The sequence below is a fragment of the Alosa sapidissima genome, chromosome 10, assembly GCF_018492685.1.
Source record: "Alosa sapidissima isolate fAloSap1 chromosome 10, fAloSap1.pri, whole genome shotgun sequence".
Classification (NCBI taxonomy): domain Eukaryota; kingdom Metazoa; phylum Chordata; class Actinopteri; order Clupeiformes; family Clupeidae; genus Alosa; species Alosa sapidissima.
The window spans coordinates 30834144-30862078 of NC_055966.1; the positions used below are offsets into that span (position 1 = coordinate 30834144).

The following is a 27935-nucleotide window of genomic DNA, read 5'->3' on the forward strand; positions in this document are numbered from 1 at the left end:
ACCAGGGTTCCCACTCTTAAGTGAAATGTAAAATTCCATGACTTTTCCCCTAACAAAAAAACCCTGCATTTCCATGACCTACTATATAATGAAGGTTAAAATATACTGACCAAAGATTTCAGAACAGTCGCATAGTACAGTATAGTGGGAGGTAAATACATGGGCATTGTATAAACAATGTTAGGCTAACCACAACTACTCAAGCAAGCAGTAAAACTAATAACCAGATATACACCAATTCTGAGAGGAAATATATTTGTATTAATGTATTTTGGCAAGTACATTTTAAACTGCTACAACAAAATTCTCTGATATTCCATGACTGGCCCCAAAATGATAAAACTCCCTGACTTTCCATGTCTGAACTTTCTAAAATTCCATTATATTCCAGAAATTCCATGACCCATGAGAACCCTGAATTACACAAATACATACATTTTATATTCCTGATTAACTCCTGTCCAAAGGGTGCAAAGAATTGAAACTGTACCATTTTCTACCAGATAAATAGTTTTTTGGGATTTCATGAAGTTTTTCACGTTTTCCAATTTCCAGTTTGTGCATATGGGTAAAGGTTCACTGTATTCCAATAATTGTTTCACATGTACTAAAATGCTAGTTATACAAGGCACTGACAATGTATGTATTGTATACATATATCAACCCGTATATTAATGGCAAATACATATTATCTCAAAATAAGCAGAGACAAGAAACTTTTATGAATACTTGTACAGAAAAAGTGAACAGAAAATATCTGACCTGATTTGAATGATATTCGTTTTATTTCCCAACTGGCCTCCAACCAATATTCATGTCATACAAAAGAACAAAAACATCAGGCTAACAGTAGCCTATTCAGAATACAAATGTAGTCATGAAAATTCTCCATCCTAAAATCCATCTTTTCACGATCATATTAAATATTGAAGTGCTCAACAGCTTTAACATCTCTGAACCAAAGGCAGCATATCAAAACATTCTCAAGAGAGAATAAAAGAGTCTAAACAAACTGAATGTAATCTCAAATATTGACGAGTACATACATCTCAAATAACACTGAAATGTTAAGTTCCCATACGTTGTGTTGTTATGAACATGGAACAGAGAAGAATAATACAGCAAATGGACTATGGTCCGACTATGAACAAAGGATGAATACATGTGTTAAGGGATATAAAAATGTATTTTACATAAAAAAAAAAAGTTATTCATCTTCAGAATTTGCACTGTGCAACTGGACAAGCCAGAACAAAAATTCACCCAACACATTTTTATATACATTAAGTAATGAATGACGAGTAATGAAAAGTAGCACAACACCACTGAATATGTACTGTACAAGAAAGGCATTGAATATAAACATCTCAGCTCCTTAAGTTCGTCGACTGGGGTAAAATCTGCCATCAATAGCCACAACATGGGGTAAAGTTACATCTGTTAAAAAGAAACTGAATTTTGTTTTTACAGTGCTGGATAATATATCTTTTTATATTTGGTCAATGTCTGGATTTTCAAGAGTTGAACTAGTTGAAAATGAATCGGGTACATGTGTACGTTGGTGCTCTTCCAGAAGGTGAAAGAAAGCAAATGCCTTGTCACATTCTGTACATTCATACACCACTTCACCTACATGAGTCTCTTGGTGCTTCTTCAGGAGTGAAAGATGGCCAAAGGACTTGTAACACATGTCACAGCGGTGAGCCCCTCCAGTCCCTTGCAGTTCAGTATGTTTTTTCTCATGTTTCGACAGCTCCTGAGCTGTGGTGTAGCACTTGTGACAGACAGAGCACTGGAAGGGCCGGTCGACGTGAATTCTTTGGTGAGACAAAAGGGAACTTTCAGAGTCAAATGATTGTGGACAAGCATCACAGCGAAAGGGTCGCTTGTGTATAAGCTGATGCTTGTTGAGGTACCGCCTCTTCGCAAAGCCCTTCTCACAGACTTGACATTTGTAGGGACGGCATTCTGGATGCATCTTCCGATGCTCCCCAAGATCTGCTTGAGAGGAGAATCGCTTTTTGCAGTCTGGACAGTTGTAAAAGTCCTCTCCAACATCAACCTCCTCCTCCTCTTCAACAGTTCTTGAGGACCTAGAGGAATGCTTTTGGGAGGTGGGGGATTGCAACTTTGGGCCCGTCCTGTTTTCAGTATACAAACGTTGACGCTGAGCACACTGGTGCTGCCTGAACGCATCACTGCCCAGAAAACTTTCGCCACATTCTGTGCACTCATACTGGGTTGTGGCCGTCAAGTGACACTGCTCATGGCTTGCCAGTTCTGTTTTTGATGGAAAAGTCATATTGCAAACTTTGCATGTGAAAGAATGTATAGTGAGATGATCTGCCAATTCCATGGCCTGCGAATAACTCTGAGGGCAGATTGGACATTGGTAAATATTGTCAGGATCACTGTTTTTTGCTAGGACTGCATCTCCATCTTCATCAGCATCTCCAGATTCCTTCTCATTTCCATGACGTCTTATATGGTTCAGGAAGTGATGACGATAGGTGAAATTCATGTGGCATTGATTGCACTGATAACGGTATGGACCTGACACCTGGTGGCTGAGCTGATGCTTCTTCAGATGGGAACCATGCAAGAAGTGCTTGTCACATTCTGGGCATACATATGGACGCTCCTTAGCAGCTTTACAGCCATGTTCAGAGAGTTGTTCTGGATCTCGAAATCGCATTTTGCAAATTCCACAGCGATACTTAAAGCCCGTCGGATCTCCACTGCCAGAGGAAGATGATGAGGCGGAAGAAGGTGATGTCAAAGGAGGTGTATTTGACTCAATCAATGGGGGGAGCTCTTCCTCCTGCTCACTGTGAGTTTTGCGATGTTCTGCTCGGGTTATTTTACATGAGAAAGTGCGGTCACAGAGATCACAGGGAAAATTCTCATCACGATGAGTGGCCATGTGTTCAGCAAGTTGTGAGGGTCCTGTGAAGCTCAGATGGCACTTTGAACAACGATGAGGGCGGTTCTTTCCATGTGAATGTTTGTGTTTCCTTAACGCAAAGAGAGAGACAAAGCCTCTTCCACATGTCTGACACTGGAATTCTGACTTGTGGCTTCGCTGATGTTGTTGCAGGTTTACAAGCTGGAAGAAACATTTCCCACATTCTTCACACTCATGTGGTTTTTCCCCCAGGTGGCAACGCTGATGATCCTCAAGGCTCTCTGAGGTTGAGAAAGTTTTTCCACACACATGACAAGGAAAATATGGAGCAGAGTCCGAGTCATCTTCGCTGGCCTCATTTTCATCCTTGACACTTACATCACTCTCTTCATCAACATCAACTTCAATATCGAATTGATCTGCTGAGGAGCCACTTCCTTTGTCATGATCAGAATTTGCTCTAACGCCATTAGCATGTTTCACCTTATTGTGCCTAGCATATGACTTCCTGGTCAAGTAAGTTTTGTTGCATGGATGGCAGGTGAAACTCTCAACTTTGTGATGGGACATTGTAAAATGCAGATTTAAGGACTTCTGAGTCCAGAATCTCAAATCACAAACAGAGCAGCAGAAAGGTCGACTGGGATCATGGCATGACTTATGATTTTCCAAGTCAGATGGAAAACGGAAGTGTTTTAAGCAGATTTCACAAGTACTAGGGCTTTTTGCGCCATGTTGGGAACTCATATGTCGCGTAAGCGCACCTTGTTTATCAAATTTCTTGCCACAAATTTTGCAGCAAGGCTTCTCTTTAAGAAGATCTTCTCGGCCATGGTCCTCCAAATGACTGATGAGCATTAGTCCATCTGTGAAGCTCTGATCACATTCAGAACACTGGTACTTGTTGGCTTGTTTGTCTGAGCGACCTGAACTCTGGTCTATCTTTCTCAGTAGTTTCTTATTACCATCTTTGCATGAGAATTGGGTCTGCAGAACTCCTGTCCCTGTAGTATTTGAACCTTTGTCAAACACGAGGACAGCACTTTTTTCCTTAGTTATTGATTCTGAAGACATGGCAGTTGCTGGGCTGAGACTGTTTTGAATAAAGTCTGTTTTGCCCCGACACTTTCTCAGATGCCTTTTTTGAACATTCTTAGTAAAGAAACCTTTGTTGCACTTGTGACAAGAGAGAGGGTATGCTGTTGTATGTGTTTGTACATGTCTTCCCAATCCACTATTGTTAATAAATCGCATACTGCAGTAAGGACAAGTATAGGGTTTTGTGTCATTCTGATTATCCACATCAGTCTTTATCGTGCTGGTCTCATATTCTTCAAGAGAATCTTTTTTAATAAACACATCTTCAGACACAAGATATGGCTTCTGTAACGTGTCTTCTCTATGTGTACTGAGAAAATGCTGTTGCAGTTGTGAGAATAACAAAAACTTTTCACTACAGTTTGTACAAGAAAAGGTCTTAATCTTTAGAGGGGGGCTGGATTTGGTCTGCAATTCCTTATTGTTTTCTTTGCTATTAACAACACAGCTTGATTTATGGCTTTGAAGTACATCTTGTGGGAACAACTGGCCACATCGTTCACAGAGGGTTTTTTCAGTACCCTCTCTTTTTGAGGTGCATTTGACCAAGTGCCGCTGCAAATAGTCACGTCGGATAAATCGCTCTCCACAGTTTTCACAACCAAAGGGCTTCTCTCCAGTATGAAGACGGGTGTGCACCTGTGCTTGCCCTCGACTCTTGAATCGTCGGGGGCAGTAGGCACACAAATACTTCAATTTATTTGAATAATGCCCTTGTATTCTCTGTAGGAGTTTTGCCGTTTCCCTACACTGCTGTTCTGTAACTTTTGCATTGACAGTCTTAGCAGCACTGTTCAGTGACGCTCTTTTGCACTTCACCAGCAAAGTGTGTTTCTTCAGTGACGACGAGGAAGAAAATGATGAGCCACAGCGTTTACAACTGAATGGTTTGGATGTAGTATGCACCAGGGACGTATGACGGGCCAAATTAATTTGACTAGAGAACTCTTTTGAGCAGGTGTTGCACTGGAAAACCTCTTGTTTTACTCGTAAAGAATTTTGCCAGCCAGTCCCCACATGCTTGGGGCTTATCTTGGGGACACGGACTTCAAGCCTTTGCTTCTTCCCTTTGCATCGACTTTGATGTACCTTAAGATGATCATACCTGGAAAAGCAACTGTCACATGTCTTACAGCGGTATGGTTTTACATCTGTGTGGGTGAGGATGTGACGTCTGAGGTTCCTGGCTTTGGAAAAGTTCTTATTACAGAATTTGCATCCGTACTGACCATCGGCAGCAACTGTGGCTGCTCCATCTTGAGAAGTATTGACCACGGACTTAGTTTTCATAATTTCCTGAAGAGGTATCGACTTCCTTTTAAATATTCCATCACAGAAAGCTTCATGCTGAAGATATCGCCGTTGGCTCGCATATTTATGCCCACAATGCATACATGTATATGGTTTTTCTGCCAAGTGTGAAGGAAGATGTTTCAGCAAAAAACTTCTGTATTTGAAAGACTTTGGACAGTGAGGACATTTATGTGCCAGCTTATCTTTCAGAGCAGTCCCAATCTCTTGAGAGCTCTTTTTAATAAGATTTGTTGTGAGAGAAGCGTCTTTACATTTTTTCTCATGCACATTTTTGTTGTCTTTCCGACTGAAAGATTTGCCACACTTTTTACATGGGAACAAAATAACTGTGGCGGATTTCTCTCCATTGCATTCCTTTTCATGATAGTCTAATATTCTCTTTCTATAGCACCTCCCACATTTAGAGCAAGGGACAAGTAGTTTTAACTTGTGGCCATTCAAGTGCTTGGTCAGACTACCTGCCCATACAAAAGAGTGTGGGCAATGTGGACACGCAAATTGTTTTTTAGCTTTGTATAAGCCATGTTTCAACTCTTTTTTTTCAGTCTTTACTGTGACTGGTGTGTCTCTTGCCTCAGTGATCCCCTTCGTACCCTTGCAATGCTCCATATGGGACTTGAGCGGCTCCATCCGATGAAAGTACTGGCCACATTTTTTACAAGGATAAGGTTTCTCCCCTGTATGAATGCGAATGTGGCGGACTAGAGCGGCACGACTGCTAAAGTGGCGTTTACAGAACTGACATTTTGATGATGATGCTTTCGGCAAGTGACTTAAGCAGTGATCTGCCAATGCTTTTGCATCCACAAAAGACTTTTGGCATAGAGAACACCTAAAATCTTCTTTGCTGGCTATGGGCTTCTTGAGTTTTTTGGCTGGCTCTTGAACCGGCTGAAGTGTGGCCTTCTTGGCTTGATTTGCCTCCTGCTTGTCTCTGCGCTCATGTGTCACCAAGTGTCTTAAAAGGTAAACAGGAAATCTGAACTCCATTTGGCAGTCTGGACACTTCAGCATTCCTTTGTTGTCATGACACGCTCTATGCTGTAACAAATCAGCAATGGTGGGGAAGATTTTGTTGCAGACTGAACACTGTACCTTTCTTTTGTGACTCTGAGCGTGGGCAATCAAATAGGCATGCTTTTTGAAACGTTTACCACATTGCTGGCAGTTGTAGGGTTTGTCTCCCTTGTGCTGAGCCATGTGTTTCTTCAAGGAGAGCGATTCTGTAAAGCGTTTTCCACAAAATCGGCAAGACAACTTCTCTTCTGGTCTCTGGTCTGAATTAGTCACTTTCAAATCATCAGGATTTGCAGTTCTGTACCTGACTGGCTTTCCAGTCTTGGCAGACAGCCTATGTTTCCTTGAATGTTTGAATAATCCAGAGGAATGAGAAAAAACAGCAGGACATAACTTGCATTTATAGTATGTGCCACTGGGTGGTAATTTCTTAATCATTGAAACCTTTGGTTTGGACTTTCTTCCTAAACCCTCACTCTTTATTTCTTGCGTCATCTTACTGATTTTGTTTGTTTTATACAGCGGTAAGCAGGTTTTTCTAATATGTCTAGCCAGATTACAGACGATGGTAAAAACAACACCACAGAGTGGACACTTGTACCCACTGCTGGTCTTTCCCTTCCCACCTGCTTTTGTGTACTCTTTGAGACACTGTACACGCAGATGTCGGACAAGATTGTAGGAATATTTGAATGCACGAGGGCAGAGTGGACACTTGAATTTATGGGACAATGTGCCAAGAGAGGAAGCATTGGTCTCCTGTGCAGTGTCCTTCATCTCCTGTTCTTGTTCATATGACATGGGCTTTTGAGACAGCTCCTCTTTCCGATCACACTGCTCTCTTCTGTGTCTATTCAGGTTCCACGAGTATTTGAATGCCTTGTCGCAGTCTTTACACTTGAAAGGTTTCTCATTAGAGTGTGTCTTCATGTGTGAATTGTACTGTGCACGAAGCTTGAAGACTTTATTGCATATGTTGCAGATGTTTGAAGGGGATACTGGGTCTCTCTTGTAGATATCCACAAGCTTTACATAACATTCACCAAGTGTGCCATCTGAAGTCTTGACTGCAGTTTTCATCACTCTCTTCATAGTGTGGGGCATTGCTTTCCTCTCGGAAGAGTTTAAATTGACACATCTATTTAACCGTAGGTGCCGCTTCAGGGAACCACCCTGGGTAAAATATAAGCCACATCCATGACACCTATATGGCGTCTTCTTTTTATGTTTTAGTTCATGTACGAGCAACCCTTCCATTTTACTAAACAGGAGGGGACAATAACTGCATTTATACGTTGTTGCCTTGGTGGGCTTTTCAGAGTCTTCACTGCTCTGGTGTTGCACTGCTTTTGAAAAGACTCGAGGTCCTTCCAGCTCATGATGTCCACACCTATGACGTTCTGCAAGTTTAGTAAGATAGCATCCACAGGTGTGACAGAATTGGAAACGGAGCTGAGAGTGCTGATGATGGTGTTCGATTAGATCATCTAAACTTTCTGCAGTTCCACTGCATTGTGCACAACGATAAACCCCAACCTGGCTGTCATTTTGCTCCTTGTAGTTTAAAACCACAACAGGATCCAACTTCTTCTTCATGTCATGTGATTCTATTAGACGTGCAACTTCAGAAAGGTGACTGCTGTCATTCTCATTTAAACTGGATTCACGCTGTTTGAAGTCCTCTTGTTTTGTTACATCTCCACTAAATTCTATTTGATCTTGTTCTGCCTCTCTACCTTGTGACTTACTATTGCAGGGATCCAATGAGTCAGCAAAAGTATCTAATGCTTTTTGCTCATCTTGTGTAAGAGGTCCTTGTCTAGGATTATGTGGTTCTGGTTGGGTTTGGTTTGGTTCCTCACAGACAGATAAATCTGTAATCTCTGAATTCTGTAGAGAGTTAAAACTGGACTTGAGGCCAACTTCTGAGTTTTTCAGGCAAGTTTCAAGAAAGTCAAAACTACTGTGCTGCATCTCAAGACCAGTGGTGAATTGACAGCCATCTTTTCCTTTTCTGATCCCATAATCATGACCAGATTCTAGTGTCTCTGTTTGTAGTGACTGTGATGTGGGATGTTCTTGAGGACCAGGAGTGGGAACAGTTGGCAAAGTCTCAAGGACTTCATCTGTGGGCTTTGGAGCATTGTCAGTTGTCAGTATGTCCATATTACCGTCCACGGCATCATCTTCATTTTGGAGATCAACAGGATTAGTGTTGGGTTCCTTGATCATCTCATGGGCATCAGCAGTGAGTGGACAATCTCCAGAATTTTGAGTTTCCAGAGCAAGATCTGACACACTTTCAGTAGTACACAGATCCTTTTTGAGATCTTGTACTTCATCTTTAAGATCGGATGTCTCCCTTTCAACGTCTGGTTCTGGGCTACTAATGTTTGAGTACTGATCCTCCTGTAAACTGTCTTCTTGTACCACTTTCTGATTTTTCATCTTACAACCCAACGTTGCACTTTCACAAATGTCTGGCTTTGATGTGATTCTCTTATCTTCATCCGATGGCCACTCCACCTTGTTGATGTTCTTTGCTGACAGTGTCTCATGGGTTTCTGCAATTTGTTCAGAATCAAAAATCTCATCGTAATTCAAAGTCCCTTCATCGTCTGGTTCAGAGCAGCTACTAACATCCGAGTATCCATCCAGAAGGGCTGCAGTTGAAGGAAGGTCATCTTTTGGAGCCTGCAGGTTTGTCTCAACATCAAATTCTGGAACAGTATCACCCAAAAGAGGAGACTTTGTGGGAGTCAATGCAGTGCAACCTCCGTCTTTTAAAAAGTCTATTCCCAAAGGATTTGAATCCAATGCTGTCTCAGCAACAGTCTTTAAGTCTGTATGGGAAGTCTTCTGATATATTCCAGAAGCATGGTTGCTCTCCTGCTTCAACTGACTGTTAGTCTGAGCCTCCATATTCTCTTTTGGGCTCTGGAGTTCTCCCAAAGCCATTGGATCAGCTACTGGATTCGGGCAGCATTTATCCAATCCATGAGCCATGCCGTCTGGTCTTTCAAGAGGAGAGGAACATTCCAGTTTCCAAGCCTTTGAAAAAAACATAAACTTATTAATTAAGAGTATTAATGGTCAGAACATAGTGTTTGGAGAACATGTTTATGCTTTTATGGTCACAACAAATATAAATGAGCACCACAAGTGGACATTTACATATACCTTTTTCCACCTGTAGTCTCACAACCACAGCAATGACACAGATGAGCTTCATTTGTCAGGTGACCTAAACACAACAAAAATGGTTAAGATACCATTACTCTTACCATTGAAAAAGACAGATAACTATAAGATGACTGATGACTACATGACCTAGGAGTTTGATAAGCAGGGTTGAATATTGCTCACATATATGCATATATGCAATTCCAAGTGGAGCACTTGGAACACTTTGGGTAGATGCATGCATTTGAAAAGGTAACAAAATAATGAGCTATTACCTGTTGAATCGCTCCTATGAAATCCAGTTTCAGGTCACAAGCGTATGTCCTCAGGCAAGCCGAGCCCCTGTTGTGTGGGAGAGGACACAGCATTTCGTTATTGGAATGGAGGAAATGAAGACGAATCTACTGACAAAAAAAAAGAAGCTTACTGACCAACCCAAAACGTAATCAAGTAAAAATAAAATTTTGCCCAGGGTATTGAATTTCCCCTGGGGATCAATTAAGTATCTATCTATCTATCTATCCTTCATTCTTCATCCTCCAGACATAACCACTGGTCAGGAAGCCCAAAAAGTTCTACTCCGTTGCTTCATAGAATTAACTGCCAAGCCTATTGTCACTCATTTATATGGTTTTGGTTCAGTGTTCTGTTTTGTTCATGCTTAACGAACAGTAGTTTGGATGAGGAAGAATGAAGAGTACTCTGAAAGGTGCACCATGTTTAAAGTGAAGCATGGCCATGGCCAGGTTTAAAGTGAAGCATGGCCATGGCCAGGTTTAAAGTGAAGCATGGCCATGGTCAGGTAATGCTCTAGGCCAGTGGTCCCCAAACTTTTTCTTCCGAGGGCCAGCTCACTATGCCTGGCTCTAAGAGAGGGCCAGAGACTCGGAGTATATCAGTAACCATAAATAGCTTAGTGCTGTGAACAACAGCAGTCTACCTTAGTTGAATATTCCATTACATTTAATCATAGGCTACTGCAATTTAATACCATTGTTAGCTGTGTTTATGTTGCCATCATGCCATATCAGTGTAAAATGTAGCTCAAATTAAATAATACTAATAAAAAGACTTCCATTCCCAAAAGTATTAGGAGGGAGTCCCAAAAGTATTTTATTCAAAATGTGTGAACTCTGAACTCTGTGTCTGCATACACAGCTCAAGTTGTGAACAAGCAATATCCTACAAATAATTCAAAGTTCTCAAACTATGAGAGTTTTATGAAGTGCTGGCAAAAACATCTGAAATCACCTGATGAGAACTTTGTGAACTCTATGAACATTTGAACGAGTGGTTAAAAAAATAGAAATAATTATCCCAGAAAGTCCCAGAAATATGACTTGAATAGAAATTAGTTAGTTATTAACAATTAATTGATAAACTTTTAGAATACTTTGAGCACTGATGCAGTCAGCATAGGACTACATTGTTTGCAGGTAGGCCTACATTTCATTCCTTTTTCGATGGCAAACGCGAAACAGCGCCAAAACAACCACCAGTGGACAAAAAGAGCATTTCACGTGTATCGTTAAGACTCGCCATAGAGAATGAATGGGGCAAATTACGGAGGTAACCCAACTTGGTTTTCTTGGAGAAAGACATTGCCAGTAGCACAACAATTAGCGGCCCACTACTAGCGATGCTCAACTACATAAGGCCATCCTTAAAAATATTTTCGTTTGCCGTAACCCGACCGACCCTGTCAATTTAGAACCGACCCAAATATTTATTTTTTTCCCCTTTTAGTCCGACCGACTTGCCGGTTGTAAACTTGCGTTAATACCGACCGATTGTTTTTTTTACTCTAAACAACCAATACAAATGCAATAAAATAATATTTATTTTAGTAGGCCCAAGTATTGTGAATATAAATTGCCTACATGCAAACGTGGCTCACTTAAAAAAAAAACCTGTGGCGTCATCTCTACACCATTGGTTTTACGCATGTCACACAATGGCCTACGCTTCGTTTCATTCACACAAACTGATAACGCTTTTACTTGGCACGAAGTTCTGGAAGAACTGTGGCCAGATCTTTTCTCATCCCTTCTCCCCCTAGTCTAACGGTGACCGTGTCGGAGTATTGAAATTGGTTGTGGTCTATTCAGCATTTCTCAAAATATGGGTCCGCAACATGGAGACTGCTGGTCCGCGGAGTCGTGGAGTGAAATTAGGCCCGGTGCTTCATCTGATAATTTGCTGCGCAGTTGATCAAGAAACCGCGGATCGACGAAAAAAGAAAACAAACGTTTCTGCTATCGATGTCATTAAACATGGAGCCCTACAATTAAGTGGTGGTATGAGCATTCATTCAATGCGCGTCTGCGCGAGAGAAACTGAAACTAATCGATAACGTTGGTATCAAAGCTCCGCTTCAACCTGTTGGAAGGCTATTTATTTATTTAACGAAACTTAATAGAACGACGTTGTTTTTTGGAACTTCCTTAGAAACAGAGCAGAGGCTGTATAATACACTGTATAGCATTGAGTATTGTATAGTCAAATTTCAATATAACGTGGCCAAGAGCTATTGTAGCCTTCTTTCTGGGTACATGTAGATGAGCCTTATGACCCAAAAGTCTGCCATGACCGGGCCTCAGGTCAAAGAAGTTTGAGAAAGGCTGGTCTATATAACCTGCATCAGAATGAGGTTTGCAATGGTGCGCCTTAAGGCACGGGTTGAAGACCCAGTCAGTTACGTCACGATATGCACATTTGTGTAAATTCATTCCTACGTAATCACCATGACCAAAATTGTACTTTTTTTTTTACTTTGAATCTTGAAAAAAAAAAAAAATATTGACCTACCTACCGACCCATTTTTAATTTTTTTTGGCTGTTACTGCAAACAAAAATATTTTTAAGGATGGCCTAAGGGTCATTCTTCAATTAGGGGAACTTTTATGTCCCCAGGTTATAAATTCATGTTAGAAATACTATATTACAAAATAAATAGTTTAGGGCAATTCCACGGAAAATGGACTTTTTGTCACATCCATAACGCCAGTGAAATGCCTTGGCATTTGTATGATGTGAATGATATTCATTTTTTGTGCATTTTTTCTCATTTACATTCTTCAGCCAAAAATAGCCAAAAAAATCATTCACATCATACCATACCATCACATTTTATTGGTGTTATGGATGTTACAAAAAATTAAATTTTCCATGGAATTGCCCTTTAGTTATTTCAAATAATGTTTATTGCACCACCAAAAAAAGTAATACACTAAAATCTTTATGATTTATATTTTTAAAACCAATATTTGCCTACTTAGGCCTTGTCCCCAACCCAGACTTTCAAACTTTTCTGCTCTAAAAATGTGATTAAATGTTATCATTTCGTTAAAAAAAATCACAATATATATTTTATGCATTATTTTGGTTCACATCTATACAATTTGTGAATATTTTTAACAATTTAGTATTGTCCCCCAACAATACCGTCATTACCGCGACAGTCTATGATTACTACTAGGATTTTTTTAGGATAAGACTTGTTTGTGCCGTAACCATGGAAATTAATAGTGACAGGGAAGCACATGTCAGCCATGAGAGAAGAGTGATATCTGATGTCTGAAAAAGTAAGTAATTTAATCATGTGTTCCTTCTGATCATGGAGTAGACTTATTCAGCGTCATTACCATAAATGCTGTTGCAGCAATATTTTTATGAAATATATATATTATATATATATTTTATATATATATATATATATATATATATATATATATATATATATATATATATATATATATATATATATATTTATCACATTATTTATGTGTATTTAAAGTTCATGTTGTACTAGCTGATGAATGATGTTAGCAAATCCATGACCTAGCATCTTTTTTCCTGATATAAGATGAAAAATGTCATTACCGCAACCGTCATTACCAACACAAAACTTGTCGTGATGGTGATGGCGGTAATGACAAGTTTTCTGTTTCACCATCTATATTTTATCTGTTTAGAAATTAAGCTAAAGAAGCCTAATAGTGTGATGTTGCAATAAAAACTCAAGTGAGATACCTTACTTCCGAAAACAAATTTACCCTATTTTTTTTTCAACCAGCATGACTCCCAAGACATTAGCAGAAAGGTCTAGAGAATACAGGGAAAAGGTATAGGAGACCTCTTTTTTTTCTGTCAGTCAAGGAACAATAATAAATGCTAGGCCTACAAATATTTTATGCAAATATTTAACCTTATACTGACTTAACCTTAACTTTTACAGATGTCCACTCTAGCACGCATTTAACATTGGAAGTATATGTAAGAATTGTCGATGACCAGTTGCCATGAAACATTTATTTGTATCTTCCTAGGGATGCAGATTAAACAACAAAAAGAAAAAAAAAACATAAATTATGACATTTCAAGGAGGTTTCATTTTAGGCCTGAAATATGCATTGTTAAACCATACCATCTTTTTCCTACCGGTAATAATCTCAATATATTTATGGTCTGTATTTTGATATTTTCTGCTGTTTTATTACATTGTTTTATTTTTTTCTCTAGAAAAAAAAAATAGAGGTTTCTGGTTTAGTTTAGTTCCTCTTTTTGTCTATTCAAACATTCCCATTTTTTCATTGCTTGCCATTACCAAAACACGATGTCATTACCAGAACAGCATGTCATTACCGCCACGTTCCTTAATTTACAGTAAAAATACTTTAAAAATAGCTTTATCTTCAATATTGAGCTGCTACATGAAAAGCTTAATGAAATACTTATCCACATATTCAAAGAAAAAATATCTAAAACTACTTTTCCAGAAATTAAACAAAAGTGTACTTTGTTGAACACGGAAAATATATGTAATTTGCTGAATGTGAACATTTTGAATTAATACTTATTGTTGATGGTTAACAATGTTTACAACATAAATGAGTTTAAATGATCTCGTTAGATCATTTTATTTTATTTTCAAGTTTTCAATGTTGTGATGGGAATGACATTTTGTAATGCCAGTTGGCAAATAAATATAAATTATTTTAAATATATTTAAACTCGGTTGTGGCCAGCATTATACCTTCATATTAAAGTATGTAAGCATTGTCTTGGCATAATTTAAACCAACATTTTCCTGATTTTATAATTTAAAACTTGAGATGGCAAAATTGCCCCCAATTGAAGAATCACCCATAAACAAAATGAGCAAAGGAAACTCCATTCATGAGCAAAATGAGCAAAATTCATTTTGACATTTAATTTGTAAATAAAATACTCAGGTAAAATAAAATGAATCCTTTCCCTTTCCTTTTAAAAGGGCCCTATCCTCCATTGTGGCCCTAGTAATCAGTCCCACTTTCCCGCCAGTCCGACGCCCTTGGATCTGCTGAACTCCTTTCCAACAGTTTCAGTTTCTCTGAAACTCAAAATGGGCCTGCCTGCCTCAGCTGCCTGTGAGCAGCTTTTCAGTTGTGCTGGATTACTGTTCACTGCAAAGCGAGCAAGGATGAGCATGATTTTTCACATAGATCTCCGTTTCCCGAGGTCACCGACATCGAGTAGGCTGCTGTGGTACAAAAAAAACCTGACAACAATCGGTTTTACCTAGCTCGAGTAGCTGCAGCCAGCAGTTAAGGCAGCCAGGCAGCTACAGCTACACTCTGGGGCCATGAACATGGGGGCTCACGAACATGCCGCCAGAGTGTAGCGCTGTAGCTGCCTGGCTATTTTAGCTCCTGGCTGCAGCAACTTGAGCTAGGTAAAACCGATTGTTTGGGGGATTTTTCGTACCCCCCCCCCCCCCCCCCCAAAAAAAAGTAACTTTTACTTAAAGTACATTTTAAATATGAACTACTTTTTACTTTTACTTGAGTACATTTTCAGATCGGTAATTTAACTTGTACTTGAGTAATATTTCATCAAAGTATTGGTACTTTTACTTAAGTACAATATTTTAGTGGTGGAAAACCAACCTTGCAACATTTAGACTACCGTTCCGGAAAGAGAAGTGAGAAACAAGAAACTCGTTATAAATCGTGTTTCTTACCTTGTAACATCCACATAGTTTTGCCAAACTTATGCTAACTGTTCGTTAGCTGGTAAACAAATCTATGTGCCTTTATCGTTACCTTTTCCCACAGTTTGAAATGGCATAATGCACAATTTCTCCAGCAGAGGGGGGAATCCTGTCAAGTTTCCCTTTAAAAGGCACTAACATCTGAAGTAGCCTTCCTGTGTCATGCTTTCGGTTTCAAGTTTTGACAACGGAGCAGAAGGAGAGAATCAAACCCACGTAGGCCTAAATGACAATATCCATCAGTTAGGCTGCTTAAACCCCATTTTCTAATGCTGCCTAACACAATATCCAGCTCAACTATAATTCTATACACTACTTTGATCATTTCTATTTACACATTTTTAAGTTGCAGGAGTGCATACTGTATGGCCTATTCTGATCACAGCATAAAATCAACTGAAGCACATGCTTACCTGTACTGTTGACAGTTATTCGACCACACGAATGATGGTCAAGGCCAAGCCAGCTGTGTGACACAAAAATAGATAGGCTAAGTACAGCAAACTGTTTAGGCATCATGCAGTGTATTTAATGGTATGGTGATATCAAGTGAAGAAATGAGAGCCTACAAATGGTATAAGTTCTGTGTTCTATCTCTGAAAACATGGGCCTTGCCTTTTACAGATCTACATCACTGATAGTCTACTACACCCTCGAACAGGTCTAAACGCCAACAAACCCCAACCAACTAGGTTTCAGGCTAGATTAGGCCAGAGACTTTCTAATGTGGAGACACAGCACTCAAAAAATACTCCATAGAAATGCATGGGGCTAGTCTGTCACGCCAATATGGCCGTTGTCTACACATATCCCACCCCTTCCTCGGCAAAACGTCGACATGTGAATACATTGAGCCAATCATATGGTGTGTTGTGAAGACATCGTGCCAATCATGTGTTGTGATCTCGCCGCTGGAGCAAGATTGGTGTCGTGAAGCCTTGCGCACGTGCAGTTCGACCCAAAGACTGTGCCCGATGAGTGCCCATAAAACGTTGGTATATGGCCGCCGAGTGGAGGGACTTGCCTAAAAGGACTTTGATTAGGCCCATCCTCCAATCTGGGCTGCTGAGCGACTAACGGTACGTTTCCACAGTGAAATTTCGCATAGCCGTCATTGCGAAATTTGCCCCGATTGGGCGAAATGAGAGCGAATCGCAGAGGAAAGCGAAACAAAGTTTTTAAGTTTATGGAAATGAAAACCACTTGAAAACCAATCAATTCAGCATGTTTGTGTTTGGAGGCAGGAGTTACAAAAAAGTCTGACCAAGATGGCAGAGGCTACCTGAGCTGTAACACGAAAATCTTAATGTGATTAAAAACTTTCTAGACAAACACGGGTACTTGTATCAACAAGGATTGTAGTTTATTCTTAAAAAGAAAAAAGAAAAGTGAATTGGGACAGCATTTAATAAGCATCATGTTATTGCAGTAAATTTTACCTGCCACCAATGATGGACAGAACTCGTAATAGTCCTCAATGGTACAGCAGTCAACAAAATAGCTGTAGCCTAGGCCTATGGCTCCTTTAAGCGAACCTGACGTCAGTGAGTTGCGAGTGTGTGAATCATTTTCATATCTATGGAGAAACGCTCAACGGAGATAAGTACGCCTAGAAGCTGGGAAAATGCTATAGCGACCAAATCAGAGTTTGTAAGGGAAACTTATGTTTAGTTTCAACTGTGGATAACTGAATAAAGCGGCTAATCCTACGACTGCATCTTGTGTCCGTCTACTGTTGCATACAACCTACCAACCAGAAATTAAAGGGGTTAGCTCCGAAGGTTTTAATTAGGGATGCACGATGAAATCGGCCCGACATTGGTATAGCAGGTAAAAGCTTCATAAGTTAATTATCGGCATCTGCAGACATGAACGTTTTAGCCGATGTACCAGGTCGATAAGGTGACATGTTAATTATGTGCACGCAAAGCAAATGTTTACTTTACTATGAGCGCCAACAACATACTTCAACATGTCAGCTGTGTGGCAGTATTTCAAAATTCCAGAAACTGATAACATCATTGCTAATTGCAGTGCTTGTTAAGTAGCCCACCAGTGATGTAGGGGTAAAACACTTTTACATTACCAATTTAATTACACACCTTAAAGCCCCCCTGTGTAACGTTTTCAGTTGTTTGTTAACTAAATCAACATTTACCATTCATAAATGTGGCCTCATTCATGTTTAATTATGACCACCACCAATTCGAAGCATACCTATTGGCTTAGAAATCCTCATTTAAATCTACATAGCACAGGGGCGACTAGCCATGTACATGCGCCATGTTAAAATACCGGTGGCCAGCAAGGGACATAACATGCGAATACAGCTCAGTCTTTGGCGTCTGGATGCATAGAAAAACATTAGCTTGGATTCATCTGCAGAATTTCCCTACATTTAGCAATGTAAGTTACGAGCCCATTTTCTACAAGTCATATCTTCCTAACAGTCCGACATTGCCATTGTATTTTCGAAATAAATAAAGAGAAATAACTTTGTTCATGATCTGTCACCAACTCACTTGATCTCTAGTTTCTAGACCCAGAGACAGTTGACAACCTAACCTAACATAGTTATGCTAGGACTAATAGACCACAAAGTTGCTGAACGTGTTATTTCAGTTTAGTTTGCAACAATATAGTTTAACCAAAGTCCTTAGCTGCAGTAGCCTACTACCTAGCCGTTCCCATTCACTTTCCGTTTACTGTGCTAACGATAGCTAGCTAGCTCGGTCCGAAAGAGTTGCATTGGCATTGCACACAAGCAATGGCAATAAAATAGTACACAAAATGTTATGAATATGTTGTTATTGCTTATTCAAGCGTAACTCTCGCCAAAATGCATCCTAGGGTGTTTTTGTCAATGTACCCGAATCAAACTTTCGTGAATGGGAGTCGTATAGCCTACTATTTTGATGTGTCAAAATCGCTATTTTAAAACACTAAGAAGGCTCAACACAACGTGAAACTTTAATCGAAGTATCATCAGTGTCTCTACACATGAACTTGAGCATTGAGAACATTGTTAGTGTACACATAGTTTACTAAAAAAAAAAGGGTTTGGACAACTCACTCCTTGACTGATGGCAGCGAGCACAAAACCCAAGTGAGTTGTTCAAAACCTTTCTTTTAGTGAACACTGTGTACACGAACAATGTTCTCAATGCTCGAGTTCATGTGTAGAGACACTGATGATACTTCGATCGAAGTTTCATGCTGTGTCGAGCCTTCTTAGTGTTTTAAAAATAGCGATTTTGACGCGATCATGTATCAAAAAATAGTTCCCATTCAAAACTCCACAACACGGACAAGCTTGAAAGTGGCGCTTCAGACATAATTATGCTTTTAAACGAAAGTTTGACTCGTGTACATTCACAAAACACCCTAGGGTGCATTTTGGCGAGAGTTAAACTTTCAGAGAGAAGTTTATGCTTCAACGTGCTAGGACTCCAGAACTAGTGTCAGTTTTGATGTGTGACGGCTCCCGTAGTTCTAAACGAGGCAGCGCTTGAGAGGTTGGTTGCTATATAACTCCTAACCACTAGATGGGAGAATTTCTTACACAGGGGGGCTTTAAGAGCCATCTTTGGAAACATTTTGGAAAACTAAGCCCGAAAAAACGGCACCAGCTAAAACCGTGACAACACATTGCTAAGCTTTTGTTTACAATGGCTACAGATTCTGAAGTGTATAACGTTAGCTAGAATGCCAACATGAGTTTCATGAAGTCCAGAAAGAAGGCTAGCTGTAGTTACTAGCCTACTTGTTGTAGGTCTTATTCGTTTTACTCTACAGACTGACATTTTTAAGTTTAGAGGGTTACAGCTGCATTTCTGTATTTGAGAACAATGTGTCATTTTGTCAACACCACATTTCTTGGGGAACTGTCTTGTAGGCTACTGTTCATTAGGGCTGTAACGATATGTGATTTGAAACCGAAATCGCGCACTCATATCCACGAAACTGTCGCGGTGTGATCAGGCAGAACCGTGACACACCCTTTCTAGTGTTTCACGCAGTGCTTTGCAACTTACGCGGCCGCATAAGCAACACACATCTTCCGCTTTACTTACCGGTAGCCTACGTTGTCCAAAAATAAATAAATAAATCATTATTTCATACCTCTCGTTGCTTTCATTGTAGGCTATGTGTTCAACTTTACCAAACAGTATAGAAGTGCCCCCCTCTCTTTCGCTCACCCTCCCTCCCTCGCTCGCTCGATCGATCGATTGATCGACCGACTGACCGACCCGCGCGACTCAGCCAACACAATCCAAATAAAACATTCACAATCTTGAAAGCAAGGACGCATAGAAGATGACAAGCTAAATTACTAGTAAATCTGATTAGTTCGTCCGCCACACACGGCCCTCGAACCCGCCACCTCAACACACACTGGCATGGGAGTCGAACGCTCTAACCACGGAGCTAAAAGCCCAGGCTTCCAACTCAGCGGTTAGAAGCATTCTTAAGGTTAGGGGTGAGAAGATTCACTAAGATAGCCAACTAGCAAACTACTTTGTTTACAACCCCCCCCCCCCCCCCAAAAAAAGAAAAATCAAGGTTTGTATTGAATCGTGGGTCAAAAATCGTGATACAAACCGAATCGTGAGGTTGGTGTATCGTTACAGCCCTACTGTTCAAGTATGACATTTGCATGTTTATGTGAAAATATTACTTAATAAAATGTGCCCTATTTTAAATCATTTAAATATTTTTCATGAGTGAATGTCTATTCCTAAGATGATACAGGGTTGAATCAAAGTTAAGTTTTTAAAGGTGCTATACGCGATGTAACACGATTTCTAAGCTAAAACATTTTTTGTCACATACAGCTAACATCATCTCACCATCCGCTAGCTGCCTGTGCCCGAATACACTGTAAAAAAAGTGGCAGCTGTGGCCTACTGGTTAGCGCTTCGGACTTGGAACCGGAGGGTTGCCGTTTCGAACCCTGACCAGTAGGAAGCGGCTGAAGTTCCCTTGAGCAAGGCACCCAACCCCTCATTGCTCCCCGAGCGCCGCTGTTGTTGCAGGCAGCTCACTGCGCCGGGATTAGTGTGTGCTTCACCTCACTGTGTGTACACTGTGTGCTGAGTGTGTTTCACTAATTCACGGATTGGGATAAATGCAGAGACCAAATTTCCCTCACGGGATCAAAAGAGTATTTTTAAAAAATAAATAAAAAAGTGACACTTTTGTGTAATTATTCCATATTTTGTGTTGTCATTCTATATCAAAACCTCTGACATACAATCCAAATGGTCTACAAGAAATCTCAGAGGGTTTCATTTGAGACCAGGATTATGCTTCTACACCAAGAGGTTGCCACACAGTAAGGCTTTTATTATGCATTTTGGGTAACCAAAAGTCCTATGGGGAGTTTCCATAAGGCATTTTACAAAACGCATGAGCATTTCTTGGCAAATTAAGGAAGCCCGTTTCCACCAGGTTCCACGGCGGAGGGTTCGGAGGGGGTATGTGGCGATGTAGAAGGATCTGCTGTGGGGGTAGGCCTACACAGTCGATTCAGTGCAGAAGCATAGATCAGCCTTTAGGCTACATAGGGAAGACAACTAAATTTAGCCTGGCACAGCCTGCATCCTTGCTCAGTTTCATTATGGTATGGACATCAGTCTTGGAATTTCAACATTCTGGGGGCAAGACCACTTGGCCTTCAGTTGGGCATATTTGGTGGAGGGCACAAAGGCCACATATCAGGGCACTAAGGCCAACGTTAACTATACAGTAGTAGGCTATAAAAATGATCAAAGTTGTATTTAGCCTATTCACTGCAGTAGACCTGCATCACTGTATGAAACATTACAAAAACTGTACAGGGGACTGCTTTACACCTTTGTGTTCGGTAAGGTCTGCTGTTTATTCTGATATATGGTTTGTCATGTGTTAAACGAGGGGTTCGTGAAGTATTCCGCCGAGATGAATGGGTAGGGAGATGGACGCAAAACCTTCAGTAGAATTTATGATTAAATTGAACGATATTTACTTTTCTCGCGAACCGTTCATCACAGCAATTAGCGGCTGACATCATTTAAAAGTTGAGAAAAAGCTCTTTCGTGTGATACTTGTGATGTCTGTGATGAGTAGGCCACTTCGCAAGTAGTTCAACTGAGAAGAATGGGTGAATTTGGACACACTTTCTTGCGCGAACTTTCTTCACTGCGTAATTTGCGCTGTGAATGCTAAGATTGTTTTGACAGGGCACAGGCTAAATATATATCGCTATTAGTAGGACGCAAAACAGAATATTGAAATAAGGGGGCACCAAGGCCACCGTGGCCTGTAAACCTCTGATTTTCAAAGAGGTGTCACGGCCAACGCAAGGGGCTACGACGGCCATGGCCGTCGTGGCCGCCGTGAAATTCCTACCCTGATGGACATGTACAGTAAAGCCTAAAGTATGGTCCCGCGTCTGCGTCCCGCGCACGCGGCACTGGTGAGCGCGTGACGAGAATTGCGTCATTTTTACAGCATGTGTCGCGTCTTTGAGTCGACCGAAATTTAAGACCGCGCGTCAAAGTGACGCGTAGACTGCGCATGTGTGAAACGGAACTGCTGTAAACACTCCCCTCCAGTAGGTGGACCACATAGAAGAACAACACTTAAACGTAGAAACAAACCTAGACAGAAGAAGACTTGTTTGGTTACCATAACGACGATGGAACAGAGCGCCTGTCCTCAGCTTGCCTGGCTTTGAGTTACGTGAGACACCACGACATGGAGTCAACTTCGACCGATGTAAAGCCACAATCCACAGATACATTCTTTAACATTATATTTAACGGTCACTTTACCATCTATGGTGTAGAACCCAAAGTATTTCAAGACACCACATTTTAGATGAGTTGGGGACGTAATTATCTGTCTGCTGGCCGTTCTGTGCGTTACCTTTGATTGTCGAAACAGGGTGGCTGCATGGGCTCATTGTGGCTACTGGCTATTATATTGGCTTGATTTGGTCATGAGCCCTGGATCATATAGCACTGAATGAGATGGTAAACAATAAAATAAAACTAATCATAGACAGTGACAGCCTTTACTCCATGCATGGAGAGCTGACATGACTTCGGATTAAATGCATCTTTTAAAAATGAGCGTATGCTGAAATCAAATCGCAAAACCCAGAGCCAATTAAAGGTATCTATCTACAACGCTCAGGCGAAACCCATGTAACACTTGCTGATCGAGATGCATTCTCGCCTGTTCCTTATATAATGCGTTATCAATAGTGATTATAATAATAAAGGGAATGTAGCCTACCTCTCCCTGGTGCAATCATTATCACCTAGCCTACTCCTGAACAATGCTGAACTCAAATCTCGAAACTCGCCTGTCAACACCGGGAAATGCGCTACACAGCACTAAAAACCGAATAGTTTATTTATAGTTCGACTACGGATATTTCACGTCATGTTCGAATAAAAGTGACAGCCCTACTCCCTGCATAGAGAGCTGACATGACTTCGGATTAAATGCATCTTTTAAAAATGAGCGTATGCTGAAATCAAATCGCAAAACCCAGAGCCAATTAAAGGTATCTATCTACAACGCTCAGGCGAAACCCATGTAACACTTGCTGATCGAGATGCATTCTCGCCTGTTCCTTATATAATGCATTATCAATAGTGATTATAATAATAAAGGGAATGTAGCCTACCTCTCCCAGGTGCAATCATTATCTCCTAGCCTACTCCTGAACAATGCTGAACTCAATCTCGAAACTCGCCTGTCAACACCGGATAATGTTATCATAATAATAATTGAAGGAATAACCTAGGCTACCGCTCGCTCTAAATACACCCATTATCACAGTGAGACATACATTATGAACACAAATAGTTACTTCAAAACTTTTATTGACACGTCATATTTACAGGTTTTTGGTTCATACTTTTTGGTATGAGGCAGGTGTGAAGACTCAATACAAATTTAATTGAGGACATCTGTACGCACAACTCTTTCTTACCATGACACTGCTGCATGTGTTCAGAAAAATGTCTTTACTTTGTATCGCACCAATATTGCTGCCCTCGCAGCACCGAGTCACTAAGCTACAGGCTAAGTAGCCTAATAAGCAAGTAGGCTAAGCTAGTCTCTCAGCTATACCAACAGGTGTGCTGTGTGTGTTCTGGTGGATGATAAATGGAGCGATGCGATGGGCCAGCTTATCAAACTTCCCAGCAGACAGGCGAACGTACTCGTGGTGCTTTTTCCTTCATCAGCTCTTCCTTCGTTTAGTGCTCGCACATCCCAAGTTCTTCTTTTCTTCAGGCGTTTCAGGCTTTTTTTGCTGGTTGTGTCCTACTTTCAGGCTCGACGTACCGCCCCCAGTTGGTGGGGCAGAGTATCACAGTTAATCCGTAGTGCGCAGGCGCTAACCGTAACAATTTAACGCGCATTCAGGACAGCAGAAATTGGAGTATGCTTCACGTCCACGGCAAAAATGACGCACGTCTTGGACACGCGCAAATGTGACGCAGGACCATGCCAGAGCCTTAAGTGCTCTGCACGCCAGTATACCAGCCGCATTGCTGGGAGGTGTGGGCACTTGCACACAAAAAATAAATCCTCCGCGAGAACACATCAATGCAACTACTGATGCATAGGCTATCCCATACGGCTTCAATTACAAGACGAAAACATTGTGGCAGTTAAACTTAAAGATATATGCGCTGCAGTGTTCTAAAGCAGCGGAACCTGCAGCTGCGAGCTGGTGTTCTTAAACAGAGACCAATGTCTGTACAATAACTGTACAATTTTTTGTATATCGAATTTAGATACACTTGTTGGGGGGGGGGATGCTTGCTTGCGTTTGTTTAGGAATCCTCCGTCTTGGTTTGTATAGAAATTAATATTAAGTGAAACATACAAGCGAAAATAGACTTTCCGATACATCATTTGAGTCGTGACTGTGTTGTAGCCTACTTATAGCCTAGGCCTACACGGCATCGCAGTCGTTTTTTAAATCAAAATGGTCCGACGCCACACTTGGCTGTGACCTCAAAACGGAATCTTTCAGGTAACTGAGTAGGCTATGGCGCCACAGTGAAATGAATTTCATTGCTTCAAGACTCTACGCAACACAACCTGCATTAGTTTAATCGATAACAAATTAACATGATCGACAAAATTCTTAATGATCAATCGTCGATTAATCATGCCCATCCCTAGTCTGGAAACAGGTCTGGTGTTGCAGAGCCATCTGAGGTCCAAAAGACCACAGCCATCCAATTTGTTTTTCAGCTATCTTTTGCAAAAGCATTGCCAAACAAAACAGCGGAGGTTATGCAAGACTGTACAATGCAACGTATGTCATTCATGCTACAAAAAGAAACCAGACAGTTTTTACCAAATAGCACCAATGCCTTACAGTTTCCGTGTAGCTATTGGCTTATTGGCTAATGTATGCGAGACAGAACTGCTTGGTTGTTTGCGGTGTGTATGTATGTTTTTGATTAATGGGATCAACGTGCTTTGATTTGAACTTGGTGGTTGTAATATACAGTGCTTTTAAAGCATGTCCATTTGTGTACAAACCACAAATGCACCTTGCACAATTCCTTACAAACAATACCTGTTTTATGCTGTGGCCAGCCACTGAGCGTCTTTTCCCTCCTGGCTGCGTGTGCATGTAAATAGGAAACACTACACTACCCTATTCAACTAAGATAGGCTGTCTGGCTAGCTAACATGCACAGGCCTGTGTGCTTGAGTTCTGTCACTGGTAATCTAATTTAGCAGGGCATATGAAATCATGAAAGAATCCTCCAAATAGAAATAAGGTTACTTATTAAGGCCAATATGGCAATTGTCTACACATATCCTGCCCCTTTTTGTGACGCAAGTAACCAACCAACCGCATTGTTGAAAACAGCATGATCATCTGAAATAGCCTAGCTGCCCAAACCAGTTCCCAAGATGGCCACCAAGTGGTGAGACTTACCTATAAGAACTTTGCAAGAACAATATCCAGGCTCTCTACCTTACATTTATTCATTTAGCAGATGCTTCTGTCCAAAGCGACTATTATGGGGCTTTTGACCCCAGAGCAACTGAGGGTTAAGTGCCTAGCTCAAGGGTGCAACAGTGGGAACTGACCCACAACTTTTCAGGCTGAACCTATTTGATTTAAATAACCTTTGACTGTTTACATTCTCTTTTGAAACATTGACGGAAGTGATCAGTTAATTCATAGCTCTGAACATCAGCTAGCACCCGAACAAAAGCAGCTGCATAATGCAACTGCAAGTCAGTACTATTGCAAGTCAAGTATGTCATACCTAAGGTGATGACATAAGCCACTCAACATAGGTGGAACCATTACCTACTGTGTTTATGAACTTGAGGGCATAGTTCGAATTACAGGGGGTACTGGGGGGTACTATACCCCCCAATGAAGACCCAGTACCCCCCAAAGAGACAATATATATTGGAGGGGGGGGGGTCAGATCATTTTTCTGATATTGTGAAAACATATCATTACAGCTAGTAATTAGAATGGTATTTCAGTGCACTTAACTTCTAACTTTTGAGAGTTGATCAAAACAGTTCTCTTTTGAATATATAATAACTATCAGTATCAGTTTGTCGCATGTTTAGACCTTGTATGTTGCACAACACATGTTGCACTTGGCGATCACAATGGGGATTGATATGGTAGTGGACCATGATGGTCATAGAAGAAGTGAAGGAGTAGTACCCCCCAATTATGGCAGGGTAATTCACACTCTGCTTGTGGGGGAATACATCAAAGCATTTCCAAAATAATGATTAGCGTTGTGACAACTGAAATCCATCAGGATAATAAACTTGTAACATCTAAAATCGCCATCTAAACAACAACGTGACACCCTGGCTTATGGCTCACCTGTCTGTGTATAACATATCTGGTTCTGACAGTAGTTTGGGCCAGATGCGTTAATTCAGGGGGCATCAATGCCCCACAAAACTTGGCATTTCACAACAGCATCACCTTTAGTGTTAAATGCGGTAGCAATCTGAAAAGGTGAGAGGCAAGACTGTCCTAGTCAATACCTCTAATGTCATATTGATAGCACATTTATTGATCAAATATCTGTTAATGGCAAGACTTTCACATGTCCCACAAATAAGACGGCAAAACGTGTTTGCATCAGTTCATTCTCTGTATGTATTCTCATGACAGAAAACATGATAGGGCAAGTTAGATTTTCTAGGATGTGATCCATTAACACAACTAAACATTTGCCCACAAAAATAGTTCTATTAAAAACTTTGTGCTTTCAGCAATCCCAAACTCAAAGGATTAACGTCAACTGATTAGAGGACCACTGCAGTTATGTATACCCCTTTTCACGTACACCACCTTAGCCATCTAACGTAAACCGAAACTTCAAGATGCAACTTTCCAGCAACTACGTTAGTTAGCTCGCTAGCCAGTGCTAGTTGCTAGTTACCTCATACACATTACTTCAGCTACTGCGGCTGCATCGCTAAACAAAACGAATTCACTGTGGATACACCAACTTATGCAAACCAAAAAGAATAAAAAGCAGTTTGAGTAACTGTAGTGGTCGTGATCATTGCAGAATGTCGTACACAGGTCGATTACACCAGTACTTGTTATCCTATGGTAGTTTCGTTAGCAAACTGTTTGCATTGTTTGATTGAGGTTATGGTAACGTTGGTCGTTCCCAGCTAGCTGGCTAGCTAGCTGCAATGTTCCCTCTGCATTATCACAACCAATCTCAGCAGCAAGTGAACGCGCGACGTATTGCCACTTACCTTGGCTGGTCTAATTCAATGGTTCCCCCTCCCTCTCTTCTTTCTCAGGACAGAAGTTGGTTTGTGTCTAGTCCAGGTGGCAAATAATGCACTCGTTTTCAAGCGTAAGATCGATCAAACTGTTTAGATAAATTAGTACTGTTGGTCTTTCGTGCCGTCGTCGCCCATTTTCCTTGAATTCGCCTATTTCACAGACAATGTAGAGAACCCACGACGTTTCACGACACGGAATCATTGGGCCAATAAGGGGGAAGGAAGGAACCAAATGAACCCGCCCTCGTTCTACGGGGCTTCCATTTCACAACTCACAACGTGCGCAAGCGGTAGACTGCGCATTGCCCTGGTGTACGTTGGTGGAGCTAGTAAAATGGCTTCCAGTCTGGTTGGGTCATTTCTTCATGGAGGTCTTCTTTTGCCCTGTGCAACCACCTTCATCAGTTGTTTGGTTCTAGGTCAACCCAAGAAGCAGATTACTGGCCTCTGAACCACAAAAAAAAAATACCCAAGGGAAATGGTCCCTTCTCAGACACTTGTCCTGAGTCCCTGCATAGGTTCCAGGAACCAGACCTTGGCACCAATCAAGTAAAAATTGTATAGGCTATA

General features: G+C 40.9%; 1 protein-coding gene across 2 annotated transcripts; it reads right to left on the reverse strand.

Annotated features, from left to right (window-relative positions):
- Positions 1 to 763: 763 nt before the first annotated feature.
- znf1035 (zinc finger protein 1035) lies at positions 764 to 27623 on the reverse strand. Of its 2 annotated transcripts, XM_042106067.1 has the most exons (5): positions 27333 to 27623; positions 15962 to 16014; positions 9793 to 9859; positions 9515 to 9578; positions 764 to 9385 (listed from the first exon to the last, which is right to left on the reverse strand). In XM_042106067.1, exon 5 carries the CDS (start codon positions 9338 to 9340, stop codon positions 1490 to 1492), a length of 7851 nt encoding a protein of 2616 aa, XP_041962001.1. In that variant the 5' UTR covers positions 9341 to 9385; positions 9515 to 9578; positions 9793 to 9859; positions 15962 to 16014; positions 27333 to 27623; the 3' UTR covers positions 764 to 1489. The 2 variants fall into 2 exon arrangements, with proteins under 2 accessions (XP_041962001.1, XP_041962003.1); XM_042106069.1 differs by lacking the exon at positions 15962 to 16014.
- Between the last annotated feature and the right edge of the window lie 312 nt (positions 27624 to 27935).